Raw genomic sequence first — 19890 nt, forward strand, 5'->3', positions numbered from 1 at the left:
TGCAGAAAGTTTAAGCCACATTGTTGTTCTAGGACACAGTTTTTAAATTTTAAATTCCAATTACATATATCTGCATCTGTGAGTCACTAATGCCACTAGGAAGAGCAACTGAGCACAGCATGCACTAGTCTTCCAGCCAGAGACTGAGAACATAGTCTGTCACATTCCTAGCCTCCACTAACCTGAGAAGGATCCCAGAGGTTGCTCCTGAACATAGGTTTCCTAAGAGGCAGTCAAGCCACTGTACCAGCCACTCTCCTCACTTTCTCTAAGTATGGTTCTGCAATGGTAGCCTCTCCTATCCCAAGATCCTATGTGTGATTAATGAATCCTGGTCCCTGTGGGATGCGAAATCTGTGAGATCAATCCAAGTACCCAAGTGATTTTGCAGAACAAGTAGCAGGGTTTAACAAATACAGCACAGACTCCAGACAACTGATACAACTGCCTGAACAGTAGAAAGCTATCTAGAAGCATTTCAAGGCAAACTAATTTATATGACAAATAGGATCTTTAAAAATTTCTGATAAATGGTTAAAAATGGTTATTTAAAACTGTGACATAACACAATATATTTGTCTTGAAAATTAGAGAAAGCAGCTGTTAAAGGGACTTAAATAACCATTAAAATTTGTAGACTGTCCCATCAGAAAATATCAACTGTCTTTTTTCAACTCTGTGTTTGCAATATTCGCAAGAAAAAAAAAAAGACAATGAAATCTGTGAAAGTTGTTCAATGTTGACTATTCTCTTAAGATACTCCAAATGTAAAAGGGATAAACTGCAAGACATTGATACAGCTAACCGAACAATGGTCAATAAACAAGCTTTAACAGCAAGAGGTCCCCCACCCTCGATTTTTCTACCATGAAGGGAGAAAAATTAATATTTTAGCGAAATATTTGACAGTTTTTATACAGCCGGGATTACACAGATTAACCCTGGTACAGTGCAAACAATAAATGTGACTCTTCGGAAGATTTACACTTGAATTTGCTATTTGAACTTAATTCTGGACAATGGACAATCAATCAGGAAGCTAGAGTTAAGAGTTTCCAGAACCAACAGTAATTTACTTCTATTGGCTTTTATTCAATTTGTATTTTGACAATCTTTTGGCATTACACTGTATGCCTAAGATTGCTGGAAGACATGTCTTTGTGCAAATCAGTGTCAGTTTTCAAATATAAATTCACATACCCAACAATATTTTGACTCTGTTCAGTCAAGCTTTTTTATATACTTATGTATGCGACAAGACTGATGATAATAGTTACATCCTGCTCACTTGAATGAATGTTATTCAAATAATTCTGCACTCAGTTTATAATAATGTACCCAATCACTTTCAGATTAGTCTTACATGTAAAGTATTCTCTCTCTTCCATGTGGAATTACATTTCCTTCCCCAAGATGAGATGATGCATGAAAACTGCTTAGTCAAATAACTTCTGAAACATACTTTTGGAGTGCTTCTCAGAGCTTGCATTAATGTCCCAGGTTTTCTGATATTTGTGCTCAGAATGTATCATGTGCACAGAGTTAATGCCCTTCTTATTATTACAGGCAAGGGGAAATATGCAGCTGCTGCTGCGAGATATTAGAGACCCTCAATTGGAGCATAAGAACTAAAACATACTAACAGACTATGTGCTGCAATTTCCATCTTATAGGGGAATCAGCACCATAGAATCTTGTTAATTTCAAGCCACTTGAGCTGCAATGCAACTACACCTCTACCCCGATATAATGCTGTCCTTTGGAGCCAAAAAAATCTTGCCACGCTATAGGTGAAACCACGTTATATCGAACTTGCTTTGATCCGCCGGAGTGCGCAGCCCCGCCCCCCCAGAGCACTGCTTTACCGCATTATAGTCGAATTAGTGTTATATCGGGTCATGTTATATCGGGGTAGAGGTGTATTTCAACTGTCAGACTGAATGAGGAGCATTCAACACAGAATCTTGCTGGGAAAATGATGAGAAAAAGTGACAGTAGAAATGCATATTGAGAAAGACAGACAGAAAGACAGAGACCTGAGAAAAGGGCAAAGATAGCAACAAGTAACAGAAATAAATGAAGAAACAGAGGGCTACAGTACAGACACAAACTGATACTAAGCAAGGCAAGAGAAGAACTAAAGATGGAAAGATCAACAACAGAAAATAAGCAAGAGTAAGAAAGTGAAAATCACTGAGGAGAATATAACAAACAAAAAACCAAGGGTTTTTTCCATGTCTGAAAGACAAGTGGGTTATACAGGGATGGGCAATTTGAACAAAATGGAAAGACAAGGGGAAAAAAATCTGAGTAAGATGTAAAATAGAACATACAGAAAGATGTAATACCGGCAATCAATTTAATGTTTTAAAATACTTTGGATTACCGATATTTAAGAATTTTTAAAACTACAACAGTAGTGTATTAATGTCTCATATTAGTGGTTATTTGCACCATACAGATGTAACTATTTATTTTTACTTACAACTTTTAAAAAAAATCCATTTCTACAAAAAGTAAAAAATTACAGCTATTTTCTATTATTTCGTTAATGGAATATTTAAAAAAACAAGACTTCCACAGTATCCTGAGAGGGAAAAAAACAAATTACATTCAAAACTCTGAACTGAACTATAAAATGTACAATTTCACTGGTTTATATGTTCAGTAAAATAATTCTTTCCTCCATTATCCATTATATTAAAAAAGTTACTTAGACTAAATGGAGATGGTTATACCTTTTGACACGAGACAAGGTAATTCCAAACTGTGGTTCCAAGCCAGTTTTCCTAGGGCTGCAGATTTCCATAGCAGGTTTGATTTTTTTCTTATCTCAGTTTAATTTTTTGGGGGGGAGGGAGCTGATTATTAGGAACAAAACACCATTATTGCTGCTTTATACTGTTCTTGTCTGCTGCCTCCATCTCTGTTAACTAATGGTAACAATAGGAGCAAATATACCTAAGTTGCTCCAAGTTTGACTTCAACATATGCTATAAATGCTGCACAATTTAATATTTCTACCATGTTGTATATTGTGATTTGATGCAATAGGCCATCAGCATAGAAGGTGAGGGGATCTAATAGGGAAAGCAGCAACTATTGTACCATACGCCTGTGCAAGCCTTAGAGTTGGATGAAGGATTTGTAAAACAGGGAATAATTAATATTCAAGTGAATAAAGCTTTCATTAACTTGAAGTTATGCAAATGAAAGTGGATCTTCCTATACTAGTGTGCCATTTCTTAGAATGATCTGCAATACCAAGATGCAAGAATCTGAATTAAGATTATTCTTTAATTGATAGAGAAAAAAATCAGTTTTCCACAGATCTTCAAATTAGGTCACTACTTATATAATTTACACCAACAATCCAAATTCCATATATTTTATTAATTTATCCTCCACTCTGTTTTAAAGTATATTCGTTTAGATCAAAGAGGGTCTGCTTGTCAATACCCTGTAGAGACACTCAGTGAACAGTGCTAACAATGTCCCCCAGTCAATACTGCCAAAACTAAGGAAGAAAAAAAAAAACTACAAAAGAAAAACCATTTAGATCTCAGAACATCGGGTTGGACACTTGTTCCTCTCCTTCACCCCAAAAAAGTATTAAATGAAAGATTTGCCATCTCCTTGCTCTCTCAGAGCAGAAAATCTGAAGAGAAGGATCAAATTACCATCCCTGTGCAGCCAGCCATTCAGAAGTAGCCAAAGTAATAATCCAGTATGGGGCTTGATGAAGCACTGAATTCCCATTTAGAAAAGGCAGTTCTATAATATGGAAACTGACTTCACAATTGTCAGTCATGGTAATCTGCTGTTCTGTCAAGTTTGGAAGTAGCAAACAAAGAACATCCTCCAACAATTTCAAGTAAAAAAGTTAAAAATGTCTGAAGTAGAAATATTAAGCCAAATGATACAAAGAAACTGAATTTATTACTGTATATTTTATTCTTAAAACAGAAGGGCTCTCATTTGAAGGAACACAGGAAGAACAAAAGACTATATGCAAAGGCAAAATCAAATGAGGAATGTCAATTTTGTAGTGCTTTATGAATGTATGATACACACATCAATGGAACTGCCCTGAAATCTCGATGTTTCATGATTCTCCACCCACCAAGTTGTACTCCAAAAGAGTAAGCATTTAAACCTTCAAAAGGAGGTTCAATTAAAGTTGAAAAATAGGTCAATGGTCAACTAGAAATAGAAATGGGTACAGCAAAGCATCAAAATCCTCTATGTCCCAGATGTAATACCAATCAAAATCAATACAGCAGACATTTCCTCCATCATTTACTTTTGGCAAACCCAAATTTTATTACCTTGAAAACATGTAAAGCATTTTTGTTTTGCCAAGACATGAGAAAATTTAGGGAAAGAAAATTGATTGGTTAACTGACCAACCCAATTTCTCTAAAGAGCCAAACTAGCCTTAGAAACAGCGTATCGGGGAGGAAATGAAGGTAAGGTTGCTTTTAATGGAAGCAGCCAAATAGTGCTAAAATATCTAGCCAATGTGTTGCTCAAAAGAAGGCAAACTTTAGTCAGAAACCATAAATACATTTCATCCAATAGTTCAAAACAAGATTTAGTAAATACTAGCCTATGCTTCCATTATACTCAATAGTCCTTGAAGCGATCCTCCTTTTAGAATGGAGGATGAATCAGCTGGATAGAATGGGAAGGGGTCGGATGTACCGCATGCAGTACAGACACTCTCACTTTCCACGTAGTGACCCTTATGAAAAAATCATCTAAGAAGAAGTCTTTTTGTAGACTCACTCTCTCGCCTTCCTCCTCATGTACCATGAATATCAGGTCCTCCATATGCTCCTAAAAACTTGCTTGGGAGGAGGTTTTTCTGAATTTAAGGAGTGAATCAACCAGCTCAAAAGTAACTATGTTTTAGGAAGTATGACCATTCAGGTTCCACAAAGTAAGCATTAGACACTTAAGGTGTGGGTGAGTTTAGGAGCTCTGGTGAATGAGGTCCTGAGAGACTGGAAGTAGCCATGGTAGACATACTGATATGTGCATGGGCACTGGTTTAGGAAAGTTGGATCAGGATTACTGAAGTTTGCACTGATGTTTCTGGCTACACTGGATGTGAAGAGAAAAGCTGGTAATATTAATGGAGACAAAAGAATAATAGGGTGTCCTCTTCACGCCTATAGTTGTCAATGCGAGAAGGAGAATGTAATTATCTTTGTTGGACTGAGTTGTGAAGAGGCACACACGGAAATCTCAATGAAATCTGCTCAAAAACTTGCTTGGTTAGCTCTCATTTTCCCTCATCCAGATTACAGTATCTGAGCCAATCAGCAAGACTGTTGGTTTTACAGCAGGTGTATGTGGCAATATGGTGCAGACCCAAATGTAGAAATCTTTCTAGCCTCTGTTTTGGCTTTCACTTTTTTTGCGTCTTGATGGTTGAGATAAGCCATTGTGGCACTAGTCAGTCTTCACATGAATGACTATAAAGGAGACTGAGTTATGGGGTGGGAGTTCAGATTGGAATCGCTCAATAAATTTATAGATTGCTGGAATATCTATTATAAGTTTTCCCTTGAAGAGATGATGAGGTGATCATTTCTAATGGACCTCTGAAAGTTCAGAGTAATTCTCAACAGATGATCCAATATCCTGTATCTGGGAGTTTCAATGCCTGATCAGGAAGTTCTGAAGGAGGCAGAGGAGGAGTATAGAGATTGTGCTACACAAACCACCACCACCACAATGAGCAGCAGATGACACTGGTGTGCCGATACCTAAAGGGGTGTAAGGAATTGTTCAATAAAAGGCCTAAATTTTGTTTTATTTCTCCTCAGGCAATACTACGAAACCATGTTAATTTGAATACAACTCCCAGATGCAAGCGTTTCTGAGATGTGATAAGGGAACTCTTCTGATGGTTCACTAGGCACTCAAAGTGTTCCCCAGGAGCTTGATGGTGCAGAGCACATTGAAACCTGTCAACTTGCATTACTTTACTTTCTCCAGTAGCTAGTCCAGGTTACAGTGAGCTGCATAGTCTCTCACACAGACTACCAAATCTGCCATCAGCTACATGAACACTCAGTGAGTGGGGACTGGCAGAAAAACATTGCTTGGAAATGATAATGGTTGTTCCAACTGCAAAGCATAGCCACTGCTGGTGCAAGATCACCTTTAGAATACGATACGCCTTCCTTGAGATTGATAAAGAAAAAGTAAGACCAGATGCATACCATTATCCCATTGAATCCTCATTGCATGACAGAACTGCACCCCAAAATATAAGTTTTCATTTATTTATTTATTTAAAAGTATGTTTCTAGCCTTTAGGGTTTGAAAGAAAACCATGACAATGTGAACAGAGTATAAACCAACACAATTCAAGTCTGCAGACAGCCTGAAACAATAGCTATCAAAAGGATGAATTGAGTCATTATTTTCAATGGCATGGTAAGCTTGAAATTTAAATATCCGTATTGTTAATTACCACTTCTGATCATTTTAGCAAAAACATCCAGCTACTGTGCCAAAAGCCCCAACTCCTCTCCATGCAGCTGCCAAATCCTCCAGCTTTGTCCTGACAATTTCTACAATGCAAGTTGTTAAAACAAAAATATTTGGAATACTGAGAGGTACAAGTGTAGGAACAGCACAAAATAAATGGACTTTAATATAAAAAGATCTTCTGTCCTTATTGTATTATTCATTTTCATATTTCATTCGTTAAAAATTCCACTTATAAATTTAAAAAACAGCTGTCGCAGAATTTCCACTACAGTGCCACAGAATCCAAGAATGTTACTGCAGAATTTAGGTTCAACTTGCTATGGAGTACATGGAAATGTGAGCATAAGAAATCTTTGTGCGGGGGGGAGGGGAGGGGAAGAGGGGACTACTACTTGGATTAGAAGAATTGAAGCCTCCGTCCTGAAATATATTTTGTATACTGATGTTTTGATGAAGTCTGGCCATATTTCTAATCTTTCTACGACTAGGTTTCATTTCTGTTTCCTCACGTCTTTACAAGATAGGTATACACTTATATACACATGACTATGCAGAACATGTGTACCCAAGAGGATGTGCAATATTGACATATCTTAGGATAAGATTCAGCATCCCCAGCAATATCTGGAGGAAATGGAGCAGTAACTCCATAACAGATAACTGACTTGTGCATCATTACTATTCATATAATCCAAATTTTGTCCAAGTCCATGAGATAGTGAGGATTCCATATGTCTAATGTGAAAAACAGTTAGGATTTTTTTTGGGGGGGGGGGGGGGGAGAGCATTGTAGGTTGAGGGACTACGGGGGAGTGAAGAAGGGCGTGGGGGAAGATATTATCTGAGGCTGTCTTTAGTCATCATGAAGATGCAGTAAAGGTCAAAATATTTAGTGTTTGCTTTACAGTTCATTTCTAGAAATACCCTTGTTGTTACTTTCCTTGATCTGTTAGCTGGAGCTATAAAACAGAAAATTGAGTTAAGATGAGAATCTATTCTAGGTTCTGCAGTAACATAACTCGCTTCCTCACTGTGATGAGGAAATGGTTTTTGTTTTTTTGAGGAGGGAGGGGGGTTGGAAAAAAACTGATTAAAGTACTTGACGATATGATATCAGCATTTTCAGATCTATAGCTCAAACACTGCAAAGCACTACTGAAATTTCAGCAATGTTATCCATATCAAGATTCTGTTTGTACTACCAATCAACCATGAAATCTTTGAACTTTTAACCATAAGGATACATGAATAGTGGGCCAGATTTACAATTAATTCAATGTAAATATTCTGTCAATGTAAATGAAATTAAAAACTGGCCCAGTGGCTTTTAATAACTTTCAAAAATGTTGCAATACACTTTTCAATAACCATTAAACAATGGTATTCCTCTTTTAAACATTGCTACGAACTGGTTCTAATTCAAATATATCCCAACTATTACAAAGAACACTGTTAGCGATGGCAATGGTTTGGTTTGAAACCAACCAAAGCAGAAAACCTTGGGATTCGGTATCACCTGAGTACTAGAAAGCCTAGAATTATCAGAGTATCTCAGAGCTCTCAGGAATAGTTTGCATCATTCAAGCACTCCTACTGCTAACTCTGCATTGTTGCAATTCTGAAGGCAGCTGGCTACTTTTGCTGGTTAGGTGTAGTACTTATGCAAAGCTTATCACTGCTTCGGTGGGAAATAAAGAACAGCCTGTGTTTTAATGCCTGGGGCCTAAGTCATAAAATAGAAGGGGAAAAACCCCAACTCATCATTTTCTACATTAGCAAAAAGGGATGGCACTAAGTATTTTAAATTGTAATCTTAAAAAATTGTAAGATTTACCTGTTGAACAAGGCATCTGGAAATTGGGATCATTGCTATCCAAAACAGGCAAACAGAACTGGGCACTTGCAGATCCTAGCATAGGATCCTTATCGCTGAGCATGTTCTTCAGCGAATCCTCTAAGAGATTCTGACTTGTACTAAAATCCTCACAGACTTCATTCTCCAGGTTGGATCCTAGAAATAGGGCATCATCTAAGTGTTCAGTAGGAATTAAATGGTTAAATGTATCAACTATATCCATGAAGACTCCTGTGTGTCTTTCAGCCCTATAGAAAGATAAGAAAAATACCATAAGAAAATAAGCTACAAATTGTAAATAACCTAAGAAACCAACAAGCTGTTTTGGTGGTTGTGTCACTGATTTCACTATTTGTTATTAACTTTAAGTTGCTATGTTGTATAAGCAAGCCCCAGTGTACTCTACTAGCAAGCTGCACCTATATTATGTGACAAGACCTGTCCTGGTTTCTGTAATACTTCTGTATGACAAATTGGAAATTCTGCTGCAGATTCAGTAATTAATAAAAAAGTCGAGTTTAACTAAATATTAAAAATGAACAGTTAATATATTTTTAATTTTATATTGTCCTCATGTTGTCAGTATGCTCCATATTTTTGGAACGAAGACAGATAACTGCATTGTACAAGGAGACAGGGATACAGAGAAGGCTGCTATGTACAATAGCTGGGTAGCGGAAAGTTGGCATGTTGGCACACAACAAGGTTTTGATAGACTATAGGTTTTGGCAGCCAGAAAGTAGTTGAGGCTTTTGGAGAAGGGAAGAAGATGCATATCCTCTCTTGTTCTCTCCTCACCTCATAACCTCATAAGATACCAAGCAACAGATACAGGACACAATGGTTGTGAAATCTGCCCTGAATATGTAACTGCAACGGAAATGCTCATGCATTATTACAAACAGTTGTGTGTGTGCGGACACAAGGTGCTCAAAAGTGTTAAGGGTTTAGAATTCACTTACAACACTGAAATCCTCTATGCCTTTTCCATACTAGGGAAGTTTTCTAAGTTTCCCCATGGCTGTTGGCACCAGTCAAGTGACATGGTTGTTCACAACATGTAACTGCTAATAGAGTTGAACCATTGTTAACATACTGTACACGGAGTAGTTTTAAATGGCACATTGTTAAAAAAGATGGCAAGCTGGACACCCTACCCTAGACAATGTTGCCAACACTAATGTAGTTGAACAGACTACAAATTCAACCATGGGATTTAAAAAAAAAAAAAAAAATTGGTGTAGATAATGCTGAAGAACCATGCACCAGTCTAGGCCTCTTAAAAGGATTTAAACATGATTAGCTGCCACAATAGCTAATTGTGTTTGCGGACACAAGCCATGTTTACAGCCAACGACACTAACTGATCACAAACACCAGGCTATTCTTAATTTTTATAAACAAAAGCTTCTATTTTGGAGCACAATTCTATATCAAGTTTTTCAGCCACAGGCCCTGTTTATAACAAAAACATACAAACAGAATACTCTTAATATTCAAAAACCTATGTCCTCAAAAGCAAGATCAACAATTAAGATTATAGGTCATAGACCCGTGGAGGGGGGGGGGGGGGGAAAGAGAACAGGCATGAAAGTATGATTCAACTCTGACCCACTGTCATTTGTTCCAGTAATAGAAGTTTTGAACTTTTCTGCAATAATTTATACAGCATTGTATGAAATTCAGAAAAATGTTTCTGCTGCTATGGATTCAAATGTCATACCTGTATATCTCATTGTCAGTGTCCTTCAGAATCTATATTCCATACTGTACAAATATTATATAGAAACATCTACTGCAGATAAGTTACTTTTCACACAGTACCTAATGAATTTTGAGGAAGTTTTTTGTTTTACTTTTAACATCCTTCCAATGAGAGTATATTCCATGCATTAGCAAAATTAGGAGTTAAACTTCTGTTCTAAACAAGGCACTTTTCTGCCCTTAGGGGTTAATGGCTGTTTTTAACATCACTTTTTTTTTTAATTTTCAACCTTAATTTCTAGATTCTCTTTAGGAACAAAATGTAGGTCCACATCACAGATATTTATTGTAGGAACTTGTCAGTCTTCCACAGTTTCAGCTAACTTAAAATCTGTCTAGGTTCTCTCTGTCTCATTGCTTTAACCTGTCCTTTCCCATTTTCCCTATTTCCAGCTCGTAAAATTCATTTTTTTGTGCCACAAAATAAGCATAATTGAGGTCTCTGTATCCCAAAGAATGCTTGACTAAAATATTGTTATGGTATTATTAAGTGTGGCAGAGATTCATATTGCACAGTATCCAGCCAGAATTACATTAAAAGTAGTCCACAATGATTATGATTTCCAAGAGAAAGGAATTCACATATCAAATTTCTCCTCCTTCAAACCAGCTTTGCAGGAGGGAAAAAAAGCATATCGGAGGAAGGTGGTGTCCACACAAACTCTTCTTAAGTGTACTTGTCTGCAAAGGAACGTTACAGATTAGAACAGTCCACCTCAAATTACACTATTGGTCTTTAATTATACTTTCCGTTTACATATTCTGGATTTTCTTTGGATACATTTAACTTTAATGTATTCTTTAGCTGCCTTTTTCTTTAAGTATAAGCTTTTATTTTTTTCAATAGTCTACCTCCACTTACTGTTAGCTTATTATGTAAATCAGGTTTCATATTTTTCTTAGTTGATGTTAACTATAATTTACCTTTCTCAAAACCTTTTTTTTTAAACTTGCTACTGCTCTGCATATATTCATTTTATATTCCTAAATTTATATTAGCCAAATTTCATACAGTCAAACTTTTAAGTCAAGTGGTCTCAGATGAAGACAGAGAATCAAGTTCACTTTTTTAAACGTAAAGTATAACATAAATTTAACTCAGGCTATGAATAATGGAATCTGGCAGAACCTAAACTGAAGGAAAAAGCAAAATTTACAGAGGTTTAAAATGTTCCTTATGTAACTGCTAATTAGAATGCTAAATGTTGACAATGGTATTAGCTGAGCTAATCAACTAAGTCTTCTGCTGCTGTGGACTCCTAATGTATTAAGGATCAGATATAATTAGTTCCATTATTTTTATATATTTTTCTGAATAGTGTTAATGAGGTCCCCTGGAACAAGTGTGCATATTTTGTGTAGAGTATATGATTGTACTAAGGCACTTGCTGGGGTAGACCCATGCGCACATATGTAGTCATTTGTGGGACCAGGGCCTAAGTCTCATACACTAAACAATGCAGCCTTTTCAACAAGGACTTTGTTGTCTTTGAGACTAGTCAATGACCAAAGTTTTAAAAAAAACATCTAGACACACTCATGGGAAATGAGTTGGACCCTATATGCAGACTCCACAATAAAGGCCAGAAAATGTTATCAAATGGTATATAGCCCTACTATGATAAAATGTCAGACTGGGAGGCAAAAGAAGAAAGCTCCATCGTAGCTGGTATGAAATTAACTACATACAGAAAAATCCTTTTTAACCTTATGCTGCATGCTGTACCTTAAATAACCCAAGTGAAAGGAGCATTCATCATATTAAATTTAGTTTACCTCCCCCCCCAACTCCCCCAGGATTATAAATATCCAGAGCCACCACAGATTGATGACAGCCTGGGAGACCTTGGTTACATCACATCCACCAATGAATTTCATTTCAGAGAGGAGACACTCAGTAGAAATAAGTAAGTTTTAAAACCACCTGTCCTTTTATAATCAAAGCAAACAAAAAGATAATATGGGTTTGATACTCCTCTAATTCAAGTTACTGTGGGTTTGTATTTTAATGCCAGAAGCTATTATTTGTATTACAGCAGTGCTTAGAGGCCCAAACTGAGAGAAAGCCTAATTGTACCAGGCACTGTACTGACACACAGCAAGTGTCTATGCCCCACAGTGTTTACAATCTAAACAGATGAGAAACAAAATGTTCGAAGGGGAACAGAGGTATAAGATGTGAAGTGACTTGCTCGAGGTCACACAGCATGTTAGTGGCAGAATGGATAATAGCACTCAGATCTCATGACTCCAAGGCCAATGTGGCTTATCCACTGGACCACTCTGCCTCAAGTACAATAATCAAGAGCAACTAATACACATCACAGAGAAAAAAATATTTGGTATGACCACCAATTTATTTTAAGCATCTGAATTCCTACATAACTACAGGAAAATAGTTTTAAAGATATAAAATTTATCTTGGCAGTGTCCTTTAAAAAAAAAAAATACAAAGCTAGGTGGAAACATGGCTGAATGTGGTCTCTTTCCAGCTGTTCTTCAATTTTATTCCAATCACAAAGCCATCAAAAAAAATGTGCCTAATAGTCTCTACTCAAAAGATTACCATCAGTACTAGTATAGTTGTAGGTCAGGTCTAAGGCACATTGGCCATACTGTATGGGAGAAGTTTGCCCAGCTCTCAGTCCCTTACTTTCATTCATAGATCCCAAGACCAGAATGGACAACTGTGATCATCTAGTCTGAAGTCCTGTACAATAAAGACCATAGACCTTTCCCAAAATAATTCCTAGAGTATATCATGACCCTTGGTAAACTGTTCCAACAGTTAACTATGCTCACCAATAAGAACGTATGCCAGTCTGAATTTGTCTAGCTTCTACTTCCAGCCACTGGATTGCATTAATTCCTCTCTCTGTAGAGTGAAGAGCCCATTATTAAATATTTGTTCCCTGTATACGTACTTATGAACTATAATCATGTCACCCCTTAACCTTCTCTTTGGTAAGTTAAATATATTGAGCTCCTTGCATCAGTGTAAGGCATGTTTTTTAACCCTTTAATTGGTGTTATGGCTCTTCACTGAACCCTCTCCAATTTATCAACATCCTTCTTGAATTATGGGCACCAGAACTGGACACAGTATTCCAGCAGCAGTTACACCAGTGCCAAATACAGAGGTAAAATGACCTCTCTTCTCTTACTCAAGATTCCCGTGTATTCATCCCAGGATCACATTAGCTCTTCTGGCCATAGCGTCACACTAGGAGCTCATGCTCAGCTGACTGTCCAACACACCACCAAAATCCTTTCCACAGTCACTGCTTCCCAGGATAGATGCTTCCCCATCCTGTAAGTATTGTCTATGTATGTATACATTTACATTTAGCCATATTAAAACACATATTGTTTGCTTGTGCCCATATTACCAAGCAATCCAGATCACTCTGAATTAGTGACCCGCCCTCTTCATTATTTACCACACCCCATTTTGAGTGTCATCTGCAAACTTTATCAGTAACTATTTTATGTTTTCTTCCAGGTTATTGATAAAGATATTAAACAGTACAGGGCCAAAACCACTCCTTGCAGGACCCCACTGGAAACACACCCGCTTCATGACAATTCCCCATTTACAGTTAGATACCTATCAGTTAGTCAGACAGTTTTAACTCCTTTAACACATGCCACGTTAATTTCATATTGTTCCATGTTTTTTAATCAAAATATCATGCAGTATCAAGTGAAACACCTTACTGAAGTCTAAGTAAATTACATCAAGATTATTACTTTTATCCAGGGCTTTGGAGCTGTGCTCTGGCTCCACTACAGCTCCAGGCAAAAACCTGCAACTCCGCTGCTCCAGAGCTGCTCCGCGCTTCAGCCCTGCTTTTATCAACCAAACTTGCAATCTCAACATCAAAAGATATCAAGTAGTTTGACAGGACCTATTTCAAATAAACCCATGTTGATTTCCATTAATTACATTATCTTCCTTTAATTCTCTCTTACATGAGTCCTGTATCAGCCATTCCATTATCTTGCCTGAGATTGGTGTCAGGCTGACAGGCCTATAAGTACCTGGGTCATCCCATTAAAAATTGGCACATTAACTTTCTTCCAGTCTCCTGAACTTCCTCAATGCTCCAAGACTTATTGAAAATCAACATTGATGGTCCAACATGCGCCTCAGCAAGCTCTTTTAGAACTATTGGATGCAAATTATCTTGACCTGCTGATTTTAAATGGCTAACTTCAGTAACTTCCGTTTAGCAACCTCCAGAGATACCAGTGATAAGACTACAGCTTCTGTTCCCTCCATCCCCCAATACAGAACTGAAATATTTATTGAACACTTCTGCCTTTTCTGCATCATTATAATTTTACCATTTCCATCTAGTACTGGACCAATATCATTGTTAGAATTCTTTGTGTTCCTAATATATTTTGGAAACTCCTTACTGTCCTTAATTCTGCTGACCATAGATTTCTCCATGTCCCTTTGCTTCACTTATCAGTTTCTACAACTCCTAACACCTGATTTATATTCATTACCATCAACTTCTCCTTTCTTCCATTTGTTGTTTTATTATTATTATTATTTTATAGCTGCCTTCACTTTCCCTCTAAACCAGATCAATTTTGTAACCTGTGCACCTTCTTCCTCAATTGTGGCTTTTGGGGCATCTAGTGAGGTGTTCTTAAATGATTCCCAATTACCATTTTTTCTAATTAAATTCTTCCATGCTGATTTGACTCAATTGTTTTTAAGCTTTGGAAATTAGCCTTATTTTAGCTACAAGTATTACTGGACTTGACTCTTCATCACATTGTTTTCTGACTCTCCTAACCTGCTCTTCTCTTTCTTCACCCTACCTTAAAGTTCTTTATAAATGAGTCTACCAGAAGCATATGCTAATGATAGAGCTGTTGAAATGTCAACAGCCTGACAAGTCAGAGGTTCTGGAACAGCTTCCCAACAGACATTTTAGGGGCAAACAATTTAACTAGTTTTAAGAAAGAACTGGACAAATTTATGAGTGCTATTGTATGACACAGTTGCTTGTAATGGGAGGGGGCAGTGCTCAGCAGCTCCAGGGGCTAACGTCCAGTCTATGTCCCAGTTTTATGTTCCTAAAATGCTCACGCTTCAGCCATCCAACTGCAGGGGTCATGAAGGGATTCCTTCCCCCACTCTCTCTCTCTCTCCCCCAGTTTTATTCTGATTCTGTTTGTTTGTTTTGTCTCCTTCCTATGAAGCATCAGAGGTGGAGCTAGGGCACTGGATGGAGTGGACCAGTCTCTAAGTTGGGCACCAAGCATTCTTTATCAAGTATTTGCTGGATGGTTACTGCTCACCTGCTCAGGGTCTAACTGTTCACCACATGTTGGGTCAGGAAGGAATTTTCCCCGAGGAAAACCCTCCAGTTACATCGGATGTGATCTTGGAGGGGTTTTGGCTTCTTGTGCAGGTCACTTGCTGGGATTACCTGGTATCTCACTTACTCATTGCCATGCCATTGCAGGGGCCTTAGGCATTGGTGCACCTTAATCTTGCATGTTCTCCCTGTGGCACGTAATAGTCTAGTCTTCTGTGGGCTGCTATACTTTGGTTTAATTTTGGTTGTTGGGTGCTGGGTTTAGTATGTGGGGCTGGATGGTGTTGGTGGCCTGTGATATACAGGAGATCAGACTAGGTGATGTATGTCCCTTCTGACCTTAAATTCTATAACTCTATATTAAGTCAATTAAAACTAACTAAAGTAGGTAGAATTCTTTATATGAGTATCTTGAACATTCAGCCTTTCAACACTGATGGACAGCAGACCCCTCAGAACTAGCTTCCTCAGTATTTCAAAGGAAGCACCTAAGCAGTCAAAAAGGTATTTTAGGGTATTTCTCTAACAAAGAGATCCAGTAAGCATGATCCAAGATAATTATGTTAATAAACCAGAACTAGGTAAAGGTCTCAGTCAGAAGGGAGATATGTTTTTTAAAATGGCAAGGAGCTGGAAAGGAAGACAGAAAGGAGAAAGACGGTACTCACAAAAGTGAAACCTTTCACAATCACTTACAAGATCCCACCAGCAATGTTCTACCTTGAACAGATTAGCCCCTGCTACCACCCATTCCCTACTCAACAAAATATGCCTCTTTCCCTTTTTTTGCAGCAAGAAGAGGTTCAACTACATCCATTTTAAAGTTTTCTATATTAATTGTTATCATATTACTCATTATACGCCTTGACCACACAAAGTAGCTATTCTCCTTGGTTTTTACACCCATATTGTCAAAAACTTATTATAAAGCATTTAAAAACTATACATGCTGTAAATGCTAAGTATTAGTCATAACATGTCAAACTGTACATATTTCTTTTAGTGCTAATAGGTCAATCCATCCAGCCCCATAATAATTTTGTTCAGAAATTACTTTAAACTTATGAACAGCATTCTGATAAAGAGTTGCTCTGAACTACACTTAGAGTCAATTTTACAAAATATTTAGGCACCTGAAAATGCAGCCTACTGGAATTTTCAAAAGCTCCTAAGTAAGTCCCCTTGTATGACGATGTTTCTCTAGTGCAATACAAACAGGGGTATTTATCCCATGCCTCTTTTACATGCCATCCAATTTTTTTTTTATTAGTTTTGTGATCAGATCACAATGTAAGCTCATAACCAAACTGCTTTGCATTGCAACAAAATGTTTTATGACCTTATTGCTTTCCAAAACTTTCCCATATGCATAAGATCAATTTTCCCAAATGCACAAATGCAAGTTAATACATGTTTTGTATCTCCTGCACATATTCCTTTCCTTACTGGTGTGTGCCACACCTTGATTAAGTATAGTTTGTAAATTGAATATTTTTATAGGTTTCCATTTCATCACATATTTAAACTAAAAACGGGGCTAAAATAATTCCATATGGCACCAAACTGGACTGTTCCACAGTTTACCCTTTATTTACAGTCTAAGTCAGTTTTAGTCTATGTGCTGAAGCCAATGCCAATTTAAATTAATTATTAGGAAATGAAGGGAATGTAATGGATATAGTAGATCTAGGCTACAACTAAAGATCTCGAAACAGAAGTTTTCAATTAAGATTATTTTGAGACAGTAATTCAACAAGTTACAGTCCAGCAAGTGACTGTGCTGTGTTAAATCTATCCAATATCCTACACATACTGATATGCTGTTAACTTCTAGAGGTAACAAGCAGTTGCAAGGTTAATTGACTGGGCAACATATTGCAGTTCATATAGGCGAAGTCATCCAGTTTTTTTCCCAGTCTAAATGGTAATGATTGCTAAGAAATAGAGCGAGTTTTGAATCCAGATTTAGAATGTATCTAAAGTAATTTGTACAGAAAATAGAGTTACAGCTTTTCAAGAAAAGGATGGCTGAGAGATGACATACATGGCTGTGGGAATACTATTATGGGTAAATGTAAAACCTAACATCCTCACCCATTTATTGGACAGTTTAATAATTATTCCAAGTAATATAAAACCCAACATTTTAAAATGTTCCTATATATAAAATGCTTAACTACATAATATAATTGTATTAGTATGTTTAATACATTTATTAAACCAATTCAAGTGCAAATCTACTATTTTAATTGGGAGGAGTTACACATTTACTTACACTTGCACCAAAAATATTTTTATTAGTTTCAGTGAATTTGTATTAATTTTTAAAAGCTACCAAAAGATGGAGCAAATCTGTAGTGTCTAGAAATCAAATCTATTTATAAAATATATGAAAGCAGGTACAAAAATTAAACTTTGAATACTCTATTCTGTATAAATATTGCATTATGTGCTGACCCTCTACAGCTTTCATTCTGCAGAACACTTCATGAGAGTTACCCATAAACAGAGCCCCCAAATACCCCACTCCATGGTCCGCAGCATCTTTCAGACTACAGACAGTGAGGAAGGGACACACAATATATATGCTAATTTGGGAATAGCTACCATAATGCATAATGTGTATGACACTTTGACAAACTCTGTTCATCTGGGCAGGAAAGGTGGGTTATTTTCACTCATCTCTTTTACTTGTAACCCCCATGCAAGAAGTACTGTAGAAAGATGCAGAGATTTTTATCTGTTCTGATGCCAGGCTTAGGACTATGGTGGGGAGAAATAAATCAATGGAGGTCAGGGGGGAAAATAGAAGGGTCTGAGTCACTGGAGATTGTCGTTTTTTTGGGGGGGAAGGGGGAGATGGAATAGCAAGGGATGGTTGAGCAGACACTGAAGGGAGTGAGAGGAGCTGCAGAAGGTCCAATCATCATTCATCTGGGATTGATGGGAGTAAGAATGTGTGTGGCAAGAGTTAACTGCAGCAGGATTTGGTTCAGCAGTGGTGTAGAGGCAGGTGCTAGAGAAGGGCCTCAGATCAGTATGGGTGGTCTGTGTATGGAGGAGGTGGAGATACAGCAGTTGGTCCTGCGGAAGGGTATAACAGGGTCCAGATTGGCAGCATGATGTGTCCTGGGGAAGTACAGTAATGGGTGCTGGTGCAGTGTGTGTGTGTATTGGGAGGGGGAGATACAGCAATGGATGTAGGACTGGGTCTAGCAGGCCCAAGTCAGTAGCACGCCTTCAGGGAGGGGGGGGGGGTGGAAGAGTGTATAGTAGGCCCAGGTCAGTAGTAGGGGGAGGGGGATAGGGAGAAGAGTGTAGGACATGCGGACAAGAAGGAGTGAGGGAAGGATAGGAGGCCCAGGTCAGTAACAGACCCCAGGGGAAGTGTGTGTAGTAGGCCCCAGGGGACAGATGGGAGGACAGAGTAGCAGACACAGGTCAGTGGTGGGGGAGGGGGAAAGGCAGCAGGCCCGGGACAGGAGGGAGGACCACAGGGCAGGAGAAGGCCCGAGGGAGCTGGGGAGAAGGGCAGTAGGCCCTAGGCAGGAGAAGGCCCGAGGGAGGGGAGGGGGAAGGTAGGAGAACCACAGGGCAGGAGAAGGCCGAGGCCTGAGGGTATCCAGGGCCGGGCGGCGCCGGCTCCAGCTTGCTTCAGGGCGGCCAGCATATCCCGGGGCCGCCCCCTTGAAAGGGGCGGAGACGACTCTAGCTCGGTGCCCAGCGGCCCCGGGCTCCCCCCGGCCAGTGCCAGCGTGGTGGCGGGGCGGAGGCCTCACGCCGGAGCGGATGGAGGCCCATGGCAGCCAACGCAGAGGCCCCTGCTCCAGGCCGCGCCACCTTCCCGCCGCTGCTTCGGGCCCAGGAGGCCCGGAAGGTGAACGCAGAGGTGCCCGACGCGGCCGCACAGCCGCCCTTCGCCCCTGTGCCCCGGGGCGGTAACTCACCCTTGCTCCGCCGCCCAGCGCTGCCCCGCGGCCAAGGTCCGGGAGGAGGACGGCGGCGGCCGCACAGGAGGAGGCGGTGGGGGCGCGCGCGCGCGCGCGGCTCGCTCCTTGTTGGGGGGGTGCGCTCAGGTGCCCACCCCCCGTCGACCCTTGCCTCAGGTGGTCCCGCCCGCTCGGCCTGGCGCTCGCTGCCGACAGCCGCGTGCCCGTGTACGCGCCCCCCGTCCCGCCGCGTGCGTGAGGGGAGCGGAGCCGCGCAGGCCAGCTCACGTGACCGCTGTGTTTACTAGAGGCAGGTTACGGGGCGCATGCGTAACAGCCTCAAGGGCAGAGCGCCGAAGGCAACGTCTCGGGCAGCGCGGGTGTGAGTCCAACGGCGCGCGAGGGTAGAGGTGCTGAACTGACCAGTCTCGGTGCCTGCTTCGCTGCAGCCCCGGCTGTAGCTTCACACGTTACCCTCCGGCTCCCCGTGGGCGGG

General features: G+C 39.4%; 1 protein-coding gene across 5 annotated transcripts in view; it reads right to left on the reverse strand.

The window, feature by feature from the left end:
- Positions 1-19645, reverse strand: part of PHF3 (PHD finger protein 3) — a 71180-nt gene extending 51535 nt beyond the window's left edge. The window contains exons 1-2 of one of the 5 annotated variants that reach the window (XM_054023533.1): positions 19413-19645; positions 183-338 (exon numbers count right to left, since the gene is read on the reverse strand). Coding sequence is in view for 1 of the 5 variants with exons in the window: in XM_054023530.1 (XP_053879505.1) it covers positions 8342-8585 (244 nt within the window). In the remaining 4 variants the exon portion in view is untranslated. Of the gene's footprint in view, positions 1-182; positions 339-8341; positions 8611-19412 lie in introns of those variants that run through there. The other 4 variants (XM_054023530.1, XM_054023531.1, XM_054023534.1 and 1 more) reach the window with 4 other exon arrangements.
- Between the last annotated feature and the right edge of the window lie 245 nt (positions 19646-19890).

The sequence above is a fragment of the Malaclemys terrapin genome, chromosome 3 (assembly GCF_027887155.1).
Source record: "Malaclemys terrapin pileata isolate rMalTer1 chromosome 3, rMalTer1.hap1, whole genome shotgun sequence".
NCBI lineage: Eukaryota > Metazoa > Chordata > Testudines > Emydidae > Malaclemys > Malaclemys terrapin.